The sequence below is a fragment of the Ixodes scapularis genome, unplaced genomic scaffold (assembly GCF_016920785.2).
Source record: "Ixodes scapularis isolate PalLabHiFi unplaced genomic scaffold, ASM1692078v2 PGA_scaffold1__304_contigs__length_218370807, whole genome shotgun sequence".
Taxonomy (NCBI): domain Eukaryota; kingdom Metazoa; phylum Arthropoda; class Arachnida; order Ixodida; family Ixodidae; genus Ixodes; species Ixodes scapularis.
Genome location: NW_024609846.1, coordinates 53,275,587 through 53,287,996, shown reverse-complemented (window position 1 = coordinate 53,287,996; position 12,410 = coordinate 53,275,587). Strand labels below are relative to the sequence as shown.

Here is a 12,410-nt window from a genome sequence, read left to right as displayed (position 1 = left end):
CATCGATGCTAAAAGACGGCCCGCGCCGCTCCTTTGCAAAGTGGCATAGGCATAGATAGAAACAAAAGGTTGCGGCGTTTCTCACGGCCTCGGAGATGCAGGAGTGAGCAGACGTCCAAGGAGATACATTTGAACTAAAAGAGTGTAAGCAAGAGCCACGTAAAAGTGTGTTCACACTTTGAGCGGATACGCGCGTTTGATCGAAGCTCTGGATTCGTGCTGTTGGACCGCACCTTGGTAAGCGCTTTGGGGTGGCATGACACTCAGCAAAAGAAGCTTGGACCGGCATCGCATAGCTCCCACGAACTGTTTGACAGCATTGACGTACTGTCATGTTGAAATAAAAATGGCATACTGATAACTAAGCATACATATGTTGCGAAGGTAATAGTTATTTGAGCTGGATATCACACAAACAATGAGATGAAATCTATGAGAGTCCCTTTTCGGCGACTGCGTTTGTCACCGCCTCGGAAAACAAGGGGAAGAGGCTGACCTCGTAATCTAAAATTGAGGTCAGCAATCAAACTGTTCATACGAGAGGCTCTAGAAAGCCGGCATATTCCATTCAGCAAGCCAGATGGTCTTGGCCAGGGACCGTCGGAGCAAGTGGGGTGCCTTGCTAGGCCCATATTTTGCCGAGCTAGCCCTTGGCAGTCTCTTGGTCGGTGGGATTGTTGCTGTTGTAGCTTTTTCCAGATGTCTGTGGACCTAGCGTTCATGTTCGTTGTGGTCGGTTTGAAATACTTTCTATTCTCTTGCTGCTTGAAGTAGAGATGTGCACGAAGAGCACATAGAAAAATAAATGTCAGCAATGTTGATTTGATCATAAAAAAGTGTGTAAGACACCTCCGGAGCTGTCATTGGATTCCATCGTTACCTGCACAAAAGTTGCGATAATTTTGTTTCGTGCTTGCGAATCTGTTGTTTGTCGTAGCACATTTTTGGCGTAATATTGTTCCGTGAAGCTGGTCTCTGATTCATACTGAAAGCGACACACTGGCCTTGAGCATACACTGGACACACCCAACCACCATTCCACCTGTATTTTATCAGTAGTGCAAAGATATCCAAAACACTCTCTGACGTCTGTAATTCGTTACATGGGGCCCTTAGTTCATTGCATATTTGCAGTTTATTCCTCGACATCTACATGCATGGTCAGGTGTCTGGTAACATACCACAATACACATAAATATTAGGGGTGTGCGAATAGTGGTTTCGAATTGAACAGCACATAAGTTGTTTATAGCTTCCGCTGTTTTGCTGTACAAGAGGAAGCTGCAGCATGCCAGCTTTCTTTATGGTGTTGCAGATGGGAATGACACTATTTCGATTTGAACTACTAGTCGCACACTCCTAATAAGTCTGATGTTTTGAATGTTGGCTATCTAAAGACTGCTTTATTGTCGGCCTATGGCTAGACATCTTTCATAGTCTTCACGCAGGTGTGGCGTGGAACAGCAAAGATCAACAGGTTAATAGATCAGGGGAAGCTCCTCCCACCTCTTCCCACCTTAACAGAGCGAACGCTAGAGAGGAGGTGACCCGCTGCCCTGCGCTTGCTCTGCTAAATTGAAAAGGTGTGGGAGAAGCTTTCCCCGAACTCTTACGCTGTCATCGACTATACATAGAAATGCTACAAGTGCGATGCCCCCTTGGTTTTCTTATACTTATTTTGTATACAGGTATGAACATGCCCGGAAAGATTCTACGAATGAGAATGTATCATGGGGGCTACTACAGTACATCGTTCTCTCACCTTCGTTGCAACAATGTTTCATTTCTTCCTTAGCCTAAGCTCACCAAAATTTATTAGAGGAGAAGGGAGGGGGCTATATTGCTCCACAATCCCTTTACATTTCGAGTCATTAGCTTGGTCCACACCATACACAAACTGAAATTTACCATAGAGCGAAACCGAGCACGGACGCGTTCACGTCCGACTCGTAGTGTTACACCGGTGCTGCAGCTGAGGGTATCGGCAGCTCTTGAGTGACGCTTCCCGTCCTTTACCCTAATTTGTGGCAGCTCTGCTCCAATGGTGCCTCCGGGCCGTCGTCGTGCCGCGCGGCACTGAGCAGGGTGCGGCCCTCTGGGTCCTTGTGCTTCGCAGGAAAGAAAGCAGCGGCGCTAGCACGACCATGTCCATCATCATCCGGATGCAGAACTTGCCCTGGGCGGCCAACTCCCTGGACATCCGGCGCTACTTCCAGGGCCTGGGTATCCCCGAAGGCGGGGTGCACATCGTGGGCGGCGACAAGGGCGACGCCTTCATCGCCTTCAGCACGGACGAAGACGCCCGGCAGGCCATGGAGCGCGATGCCGGTAAAATCAAGGAGGTGCGCATCAAGCTACTGCTTAGCTCGCGCGCAGAGATGCAGCGCGTCATTGACCAGGCCCGGGCCCAGCATGCCAACCCGGCACCGCCGAAGAAAGAAGAGCGTCGCCGACCCAGTCCCGAAGACCGCGGTCGAAGAGGCCCCACTAGCAGCAGCTCGAGAGACCGCTCTCCGCGACGACGGCGTCGCGACCGCAGCCACAGCCGTTCGCCGTCGTACCGTAGGGACCGCGACAAGGAGCGCAGCAGGTCCTCGCGCGGAGACGAGAGACGTCGCAGCTTCGAAGAGCCCGTGAGCCGCGGTAACGATGCTGCCCCTCTCGAAGAGCCGAACAAGCCGGTGCAGAACGGGTCTGAGGCCCCGCTACCCGCGTTCCAGGGCACCGTGGGGCCTCTGAACATTCCCGGTCTTCAGGGGCTTCCGGGCCTTCAGGCGCTACAAGGTCTCCAGAGCGGACTCGACGCTGGCTTGGCTTCCCTGCCTCTGGCCAAGCCCGCTTGGGAGCCCGATCGCAAGCCGACCTGGGACGACAAGCAGCCGTCTGGTTTTCCTTCCGCAGAGCCCGACAAGTCGTCCGCAGCGTCTGCCACGGGTCCTCTCTTCCCGATTTCGAGCACGAGTCCGGCAATGCGTCCGCAAGGTGAAGGACTCTCGGGTCCCGTGAATATGGCTGGCCAGCCCCTGTTGCCCGGACTGGGTGGACTTAACCTCGCTTCGATGAACATGATGAATGCCATGATGGGTGGTCCGTCAGCAGGCGGCGACATGATGGGTATGATGGCCGGCAACATGCCCAGTAATATGTCCGGCAGCGTGGCGGGCGGCATGGGGGCGAATATGCCGCTCGGGATGGGAGCGAGCATGGGCGGGCTGGGGCCAAACATGGGCGCAATGGGACAGAACATGGGTGGCATGGCAGCGAACATGGCTGGGATGGGGGCCAACCTACCAGGGGGAATGGGCACGAACATGTCAGGCGGAATGGGAGGTGCCATGGCTGGGGGCATGGCCGGCGTCATGCCCGGTGTGATGGGTGGCGCGATGGCCGGTGGCATGGGAGCTGCGATGCCTGGTAGCATGGGAATGGGCGCAATGGGGGCTAACATGGGTGGCAGCATGGGAGGGAACATGATGGGTGGCAGAGGCCCCATGGGGCCGAATGCTGGGCCGGGTTTTAACGATCGACGGCCGATTTCGGACGGTGCCCCTGCGTTCAGTAAGACCGACCCCGGCCCAGAGCCCCCGCGCAGGGCGGCGGCAGACGCTCCGGGACCGACCCCTGCGCGGGACTCGTCTTCCTCGCGTCGGAACGAAGAGAGCTGCTGCGTCGAGATGCGCGGCCTGACGGGGGAGCCGACCCCGCGCGACGTGAAGGACTTTTTCCGTGGTCTGCGTATCTTCAGCGGCTGCATCCGAGTGGCCACCGCGGAATCCGGCGTGAAGACCCTGGTGATACGTTTCGCGAACAAGTGGGACGCCCGCGAAGCTCTGCATGGCAACTACAAGAACTTCGGGGGCGACGCCATAACGCTGGTGCCATTCCCAGAAGAGCTGTTCGAACGCACAGAGTACCTGGGCGGCGGGGGCGGGCCGCCGCCGTCGCGGTTTGGAGGCTCTCATCCCGGCGGCGGCGACGTCGGTCCCGGTGGTGCCCCAGGTGGAGGCGGCAGGGGCCGCTTCCCGCCGCGCGACGACAACACAGTCGTGGTGATGAAGGGCCTTCCTTACTCGTGCTCCGAAACAGACGTGCTCCAGTTCTTCTCGGGCCTCAACATATTGGACCTGTTCGTGGAACATGATCACAATGGACGTGCCACGGGCACGGGCTTCGTGGAATTCGCGAGCAAGCGAGACTTCGACGCGGCCATGAACATGCACCGGCGCAAGATGGGCCATCGCTACATCGAGCTGACAGTCGGCACCCGCGACTCTATGCACCTGGCGCGCAATGCGGACGGCGTGAGGCCCGACGGACCGGCAGTACCACCGCGAACCCGCGAAGAAGAGGCTCCCCACCACAGCCCGATTCCGCCGGCGCCGTTGGGCCACGGGTCGGTACCTCTGGCGCACACATGCGTGTCCATGCTCGGCCTGCCCGACACTGTGACGGACCGCGACATCGCCGACTTCTTCAGTACGCAGGGAGTCATTCCTCGCGCCATCCACATCATGCTCGGCGCCAACGGCGTGCCCACTGGCCACGCCTTCGCTGAATTCGCCGCACACGCAGACTGCGAGCGCGCCTTCCTCAAGAACGGCGCCTCGCTGGGACCCCACACCATCACATTGAAGACGATCCCGTACAGCGAAGTCGCGCAAGCCCTCGGCGGCCACCACCGTCCTCCTCCTCCAGAGAATCGCTTCGAAGGGGGGCCTCCTCGGGGCCGGGACCATGGGCCGCCCGTAGGCCGCGAGCTCGGAGGGCCCGGCCCTGTCAAGCGGCCCCTCCTGGAGCGTGCCGAGCGGCCGCCCCTGTTCCCGGACCCCGCCGAAGAGAGGAGAGGCCCGCTGTTCCCGGACCGCAACGGACCCCCCGGGCCCCTGCTCAGGGCCCCGAGGCGGTTCGACGACGGCGAGGGCCCGCGCGGGCCGTCGGGGCCCCCCGTGCCGGCGGGCCCGGGGTCCCTGGAAGGGTTTGGGAAGCCGGGCTGCGTGGTGACGGCTACCAACATCCCGTTCCGCGCAGGCGTCGATGACATCATCGCCTTCTTCCACGGGTTCGATCTGACCAAAGAAAAAGTGATGCGACGATTCAGTGACCGCGGCCAGCCCACGGGCGACGCCAGGATCGCGTTTGCGTCGCCCAGGGAAGCGCAGGAAGCTCTGGCCAAGTTCAACAACCGACCCATGCAGGGTAGGGCCATTACACTGGGCCTCCTCTGAGCTGCTCCTTTTTCCTGCAATAACGCATTCGGCGCTCGTATTTTTTTTTTTTTTTTTTTTTTTTTTTTTTTTTTTGTTAATGAGAAATTTTACGGATGAACTCAGAATGGTGCGCGCGGTTTTTCGATGCAGGTGACTGTGTGGATGTGTTTGTGTGTCGTACTGTCTCGTTCACCCGCTCGATTCGCGCGCGATTGTACAGAAATCACTTGCATTGCATCTGTTATCTCATTTCTGTTCGCTGGTCGGCTGGTCACGCGGAAACTCGCGAAAAATCACGCATTAAAGGATCCTCATTATCTATTCGTGGTGTGTTTTTGCCTTTCTTGGGAACGCTGCAGCTACCCGCTTGTTCTCAGTGCAAGTACTGGATGCCCCCCTCCCCCAAAACTTAAGTTCTTTTTTTTTTAACCCCAAAAATAAATTTCGTTTTGCCGAACGCTCATTCTTTGCCCAAATGTCGCCCTAGAGGTCCAAACCAGAGGCCAAAGTTTCAGCACTCACTGTTACGCAAAAATCAAGTGATTTTTCAATGGGAAAATGGCGGCCGACAGAGCTCTCGAATACGTAAGTACCGAAAACGGGCAAAAATGGGACCCATTTTCCCATTGAAAATTTTAGGCAAACGGGTAACTTTTGAATAAGGTAATGGTTAGTGTTGTGACTGGCATTTGGTTGGAACCTCTAGCGCTAAATTTGGGCGGCAAATGTACGTTCCGTAATGCTGAAATTATTTTTGCAGTATTTTTTTTTTTAGGGGGAGGGGGGCATTTTGTACAGTGGCTGTAATGCGAGTAGTAGGGTCAGCGTGTTGCCCTTTATGGGGAAGGGAAAACGGAACTGATCCAGTGTGGACTGTCCATGGCACTGATCTCTACTATAGGGGGCTGGATGGCGCTTAGCTGCTTTCCGAGCTTGGCGCAAGTGAAGCCACCAGAAGTTCGATGCTTGTCCCGGAAGTCGGGCGTGTGCTGGGCTTCCTAGTGCATTCAGTCGATAATTTGGACCATGCTTTTTTGTGTATTTGATTAGGTTTTAATACTCCCGTTCTGGATTAAATCCCGAGAATAAGGCATTTGAATTTTGGACATGTTCACACTTGATAAACTAGAATGACAAGATGTTTACATTGAATGGCTTCCCATGATACTTCTCGGGTCTGCATGCGCTCTTACTGCGCAACAAGCAGGCTCTCTTGAGGGAACAAGCGAAAATTCAGCGCCCTCCACGCTTTTCGAACCAGCTCTCAGAAGGGTTACAAAGCCTGCCAAGCGCTCACTTCCGAGACGAGCTGCTTACTTCCGGTGGCTTCATACCTGTTTGCTCAATGCGCCATCCAGCCCCCTCTAGTGGAGTTCAGTGGTCCATGGCGAGCGTGATTAAACCCACGAAGGGAACGCTGCTTCAACAAAATTAGCGACGTAAAAAAAAAAAAAATGACTTAATAAAAAAAAGAAAGGCAGAAGACCCTATTTTTCCGCACCCGGACGGAGGTTGGCGATGTCCAGCTTGGAGCACATGAAAAGGTGAGGGGGAAGAGTAAGTTGTTAAAAAAAAAAAAGCCCCGAATCCAGTGCCAGAACAAGTAAGGGTAGAAGAACACGCGGTTGCACATTTGTTTGCCCAGTGTAATGTAACTGAAAAGCAAGTCTGTATTTTTGGTGATGACTAACCCAATACGCGCCGATTTACCGGTAGAAAACCGCACGATGGACTCCGCTCTAAACAAACCGTTGCTAGGGCCTTTGTGGACAAATGCATGGGGGCTCGGCGTGAGGTTAGAAATTGTCTGATAAAGTAAATTTTTTTGTGAGTATTATGATTTTTCTAATTACAAAGAATATCGTCGCAGTACCATAAAGCGATCACAATAGCCCGTAAGTTTCACAACCGGTTTTGCCTTGCTATTAGCCCTCCTGAGAGCGAACACAAGCATCGCTGCGGTTTCCGCGCCCTGATTGGGTGAGGTGTGCCGTGACGTCAGGGGGATGACTCCGCGATCTCGCATCGGCTTCCCAGCACCGTTTCCTTGGTTTGGCGTTGTGTGCCGCAAGCTCTCGGAGGAGCTGGATTTCGTTTACCCGGTGTACAAGACGTTGAGTTAGGCCGATACTGACGTGCTTCCGTACATTTTATAAGCCTGCTTGTTCCTTTTACCTTTAAAATTGGATTACAAGTCCCGGAAGCTATCGGCGGAGACAATTCCGCCGATGAACCTCCCCGTCCGTCCACACGAGACAAGGCAATTTTGCGAGGGATCCGTGAAGCGGTGGCGCAAATGTTTCAGACGCTGGAATTCTGTTCCTTGCATGTTCATGATTTAGGACGATATTACATCCCGCTTTCAAGGTATTTGAAGTGGCATTTATATCACGGGCCTCTGGGTGGTCGGCAAATTAGCTCGCGACCCCGACTTTGCGCTGCCACTCTGTATGCGCTGGTTCGCAGATGTTTTAAAGGCCCTGTGTGATTATCTTTGAAGTGCTCGTGGAACAGGGTTGTTTTACATAAATGTAGCTTCTTCGTGAATTAATTATATAGTTTATACACGTATGCAGGCATATTTCTTAGAAGATGCACAATTACTGGAAATTAGTTTGTATGGTAGCAGCAAAAACGGCCGAATTGCCCCCAGTTGCTTGTATGATATGTATTAAATTGCCCAAAATATGCACAGCAATAGTGCCGTAATTTGGAATGCTTATATTTTTAGAGCGCAGCTCTTAGGGGCCCGTTTCCGGCTTGAGCGACGTCGGCGTAACCGCGAGGTCACGTGACCCACCCAGGTCACGTGACCCCTTTGAGGTCATGTGACCCCCTGAAGTCACGTGACCCACCCAGGTCACATGACCCCCTGAGGTCACGTGACCCCCCTAAGGTCATGTGACCCCTTCAGGTCACGTGACCCCCAAAGTTCACGTGACCCCTTAGGTCACGTGACCCCCTGAAGTCACGTGACCCCCTTGAGGTCACGTGACCTCAAGGAGTCACCTATCCTTCAGTACGCTTCCATCTTCCTCCTCAAGAGCTGCGCTCTAACCGGCGTTACAGGTAATTGTAAACGGCTTTCATTTTTTTCCTGACATTTTTATTCCAGCCTTGGGTATTCGGAAAATACACCGTTTAGTCTGAATTGTCATTTCCAATTAAAACAGACACTGCTGCAAGTCTCCAAAAGCTTCCTCAGCCTCCGAACTCCCTACAGATGGACTCTCTGTCAACAGAGGAAAACAGGAGTAAAAGCAAGCATTCGAACGTCTGTCCAGTGGTAGATGCAGCACTAGCAGCAGAAAATATAGAACCTGTGAAGGGCGACAGTCTGCGTAAGAAAAGCTTCTGGTATTTTAGCTTCAGGACAATTCGATTTAAGTAAAATCTCAATTTTAGGGCTTAATGGACTAATAACGAGCTAGACACCTTCGCTTACGTTTGTTTTACATTACTTGAGGGTTGATATAAACAAGTCCACATATACCACCCGTGCAATCCATTGAAATACTATCCGAATCCAGCAAAGCTCAAATGCGAGCAATGTATATAATAAATGTTCCTTGTTTTTTTTACTTTGCCCCGGCACTTGGGCTATCTTACATGTGATTCTCTCCCCATGGCCCAGACTGTATTTAGCATGTTGCTCGAGCAGCATGCAGCTTTTCTGCTTCAGCGATCTTGTTTAAAAACAGATACAAAAAAAATAGTATACATAACCTACCAATTCATTCAGACCATCAGCAGCATTTATTGTGCGAGATGAAAATCCATAGTGATGATCCTGCAATTGTGACCGTATTTCTTTATTTTCATATACCAGCTGCGAGTCATGCGTTGCCTGCCCTGTCAACCATGCTTAAAATGTTGGTTGAAGTTTCACCTGTAGCTACAAGCCACACCTCAATAAAGGCCCATATAAAAATTTATACTTCCTACGAAAAACACGAAAAAAAAAATAAATAGAAACGAGCGCGCCGACAGCTAGCGTCGTCACAGCCTCCACAGGGCGAGCGGGCGAGTCGGGGGAAAATTCTCTCCTCGCCGTGACGTCACCCCGGTTTACCGTAAGGGGGTGCCTCGCGAACTTCTCGGGGCTAAAAGGTAGTGGCAAATGCCCCTCAAAGGGAATCATATATCCCTCCGCCACCTCCGTATCCAATAGCGTCCCATCGTTTCCGTGACGTCGCGGCCAACGCGCGAGGAGGGTCTTGCCTTTTGTACATATTTGCTTTATCTTTCGACTTTGACTTGGCATTGTGGAAGCTACGAGAGGGAGATTAGTTTTCCCCCTCCGATGAAAACAAATACGACTTTCGGGGATTAGCTTCCCCCTCCGATGAATACAAAGGCTGCTTTCAGGGGCTCGGTTTCCAGTTGGAATTCATTGAAGCGGAACAAGGGGCGTTTCCAGTGAACTCTTTCGACTGCGGAGAGATTTGAGACGGGCGCATCACGCTTGTGGGAGGAGCTTCTCTTACCTTCTTGGACTTGTAACCGACTATAGCAGACGACACCATGGCCTCGCAAGTTCAGTGGTTCTTTCTGAGGGAGTTCATGAAGGACCTCTACTACTCTCTTCCGCAGAATGAGCTGTTGAAGTGTGTGGAAGACTGCCTTGACTCTTTTGGTGTTATTGCTTTTTAGACCGCGTCAAGACCGTATATTTTTATCCACGTTTGCGTGTTGGGAGGATAACACCTTTTTGTAGAAAGCAGGGGTATGCACTGGTTCATGTATTGCACCAGTTTTGGGTAAGCTGTACCATCGCGCATCGGGACCGGATCCTTTCGCGTAGCTTAGATGCTTATACTGTTCTGAAGGTGTTTCGCTTTGTTGATGATTTCTTTATTGTGCCAGATTGTGCAGTTAATGACTTTCAGATATTGGTTTCTATAACGTTCTGTCCTGTTATAAATCCTGTATAGATCTACTAAAAATCACTCATGAGCTCCCCACAAAAGGTTTCCTGCGGTTTTTGGACCTTAGATTAATTTTTTTCGGAGCATCATGCATGCTGGTCATACGAACCAAGAGAGAAGAAATTTCTTCTTAATTTTCAGTCAGCACACTCCGCATTGCTAAGTTATGTCTTACCAATGCGCTTAATATGTCTGGTATTCATTCGCTTAAAGTTAGTTTTGATGCTGAAATCGCCAGGTTAAAGTCAAGAGGATATCCCGTGGCAGAGGATTTATTAAAGAAAATAAGATGGGGAGAACGACCTAAACGCAATCCAGAAATGAAAATGACTGTTTGTTGTTTCCTATATACATAAAGTTTTGCACGATCTCAAGAAGATAGGTAACCTTTTTCAGCACCAAACAAGCTCCTCAGCCTGTGCAGGAAAGTCAATGGGTCGGCACACCGGGAAGTTGGTTGTTCAAAAAACCACCAAAAGAGCTTTTGTAAATTGCACTGAAGGAGTCGTGTATTCTATCCCACTCTCATCATGTGGTTACCAGTATGTCGGCCAGACTGGCAGGTGTTTGAATGATCGTTTAAGGGAGTATTTTTATAACACCCACTGAGTCGTCGCAGGACATTTGGGAATTCATTGTCGGGATTGTGGTTGTGTAGCACATTTTGAAAATTATTCCGTAATAGGTAGGAGCGAGACTCACTGACAAGAGAAATAATGGAAGCGCAAAGAATAGCGCATCTGAAGGATAAGTATGTAAGTAGTTCTATAGACCGACACGGCGGAGCGGCTCTGTTTACTAACACGGCCGGAAGGCCGCGCATGCGCGGTAGCTATGTGGGCAAAAGCGCCCCGGCTCTCTGTGTTTTCGCCATTGCGTTGTGTGGCGTGCGCTCGTTGTTGACGTCGTAGGGACGCTTCTAACTTTATTTGTGAGTCGTATTTCCTGACAACGCATGTCGTATGCTATGCCCGACTATTTGAGCTCGCTACCCAAGCCTGAACGGCAGCGGTATCGAAACAAACTGTGCGTGGACAGCGTTGACGACGAGGATCCGAACGCCGTAAACAAGGCCTGCTGGACTTCCGACGTGAAGTTGCTGCCTCCGAAGTCAACGGCTCACGTCGTCGATTTTTTTTTTTTTTTTTCGCCAAGCCAGTTAACGGCCGACACGGTGCAGGCGTACAAGTGTCTCGAGGCCTACGATTACTTCGAGTCGGTTTCCGTACTGCCGGTGGGATCGGCAGACTGTGGGTCTGCGGAAGTGTATTTATTAAATGAATAAATACACACAGCGGTCTTGCAGTCAAGGTATGATATTTTTCCTACGCTCATGACCATAAGGCATGACAAGCAGTAACGCTTTGTCCGTTCTGCAGTCTTGGTAATAACACGTTACAAGTAACGGCGTTACCAGGAACGCGTTACTTTTTTCAGTAACGTAGTAACCTACTCGTTCATTTTTCGACACAGTAGCGGGTAACATACTTGAGTTACTATTTCAAGTAACGTATTTACGTAACTCGTTACTACTTCCGAAGTACTAAAGAAATTACACTTAAATTATTTCCGTGTTTTTAGGCGTCAAGCCATGTTTTTCTTTGCGTTTTTTCTCGTGAGTATTTAGGTGAAACTGTAAAAAAGAGATAAAGTATTTATGTTCAGTCTCTGCATGAACATAATGTTTCTTGATATATGAGATTACGCATACCTGTATCGTCAAAACCGTAAAACGTGTTAAATCATAATTTAAAAAGCAAAGCAGAAGTAGCGTGTGTTACTTTTTATCGGTAGCGGTAACGCGTTCCTTTTAATTTAGGTAATGTAGCTCAGTAACGCGTACCTTTTATTTGCAAGTAACGAGTAACGTATTTCGTTACTTTTTTTCGGTAACGCCTACAACACTGCCGTTCTGTCGCCGTTCCCCTTCTGCTGGGTAGCACGGGCGTAGCGAGCCTCCGGCGAGCGCTTGGCCGGTGCTTTGTTCGCGAACACCATGGGAACCAAATCCGGGTGGTCTCGATCAGACAACGGTTTCCCTGCACGTACGCAAGCCTCGGGAAGGAGATTGAAATGGAAGCCGCACCCGCCTTCAAGAAAGTGCTTGCCGCACAAACGGTCGTTCGCGCGAGGCGACCATTCTTTTCGATCCACGGATATTATCCACCTTTTATGCCTTTCAGAGTCTGCCCGGAACTTGTGGAAACTCACTCCGCTACTTTTCTTGTACAATACGGTGCAATTAACGGCAACACAGCTTCCCGGCATGCTGAAG

The 12,410-nt window shown here is 51.2% G+C and overlaps 1 protein-coding gene across 2 annotated transcripts in view; it reads left to right on the top strand.

The window, feature by feature from the left end:
• LOC8050989 (RNA-binding protein 12) overlaps window positions 1-5,538 on the top strand; it is a 31,495-nt gene extending 25,957 nt beyond the window's left edge. For both annotated transcript variants that reach the window (XM_029970258.4, XM_002434361.5), the window contains exon 3: window positions 2,117-5,538. In XM_029970258.4, coding sequence (XP_029826118.1) covers window positions 2,145-5,225 — 3,081 coding nt within the window. In that variant the 5' untranslated portion in view covers window positions 2,117-2,144 and the 3' untranslated portion in view covers window positions 5,226-5,538. The remainder of the gene's footprint in view (window positions 1-2,116) is intronic.
• The last annotated feature ends 6,872 nt before the right edge of the window (window positions 5,539-12,410 follow it).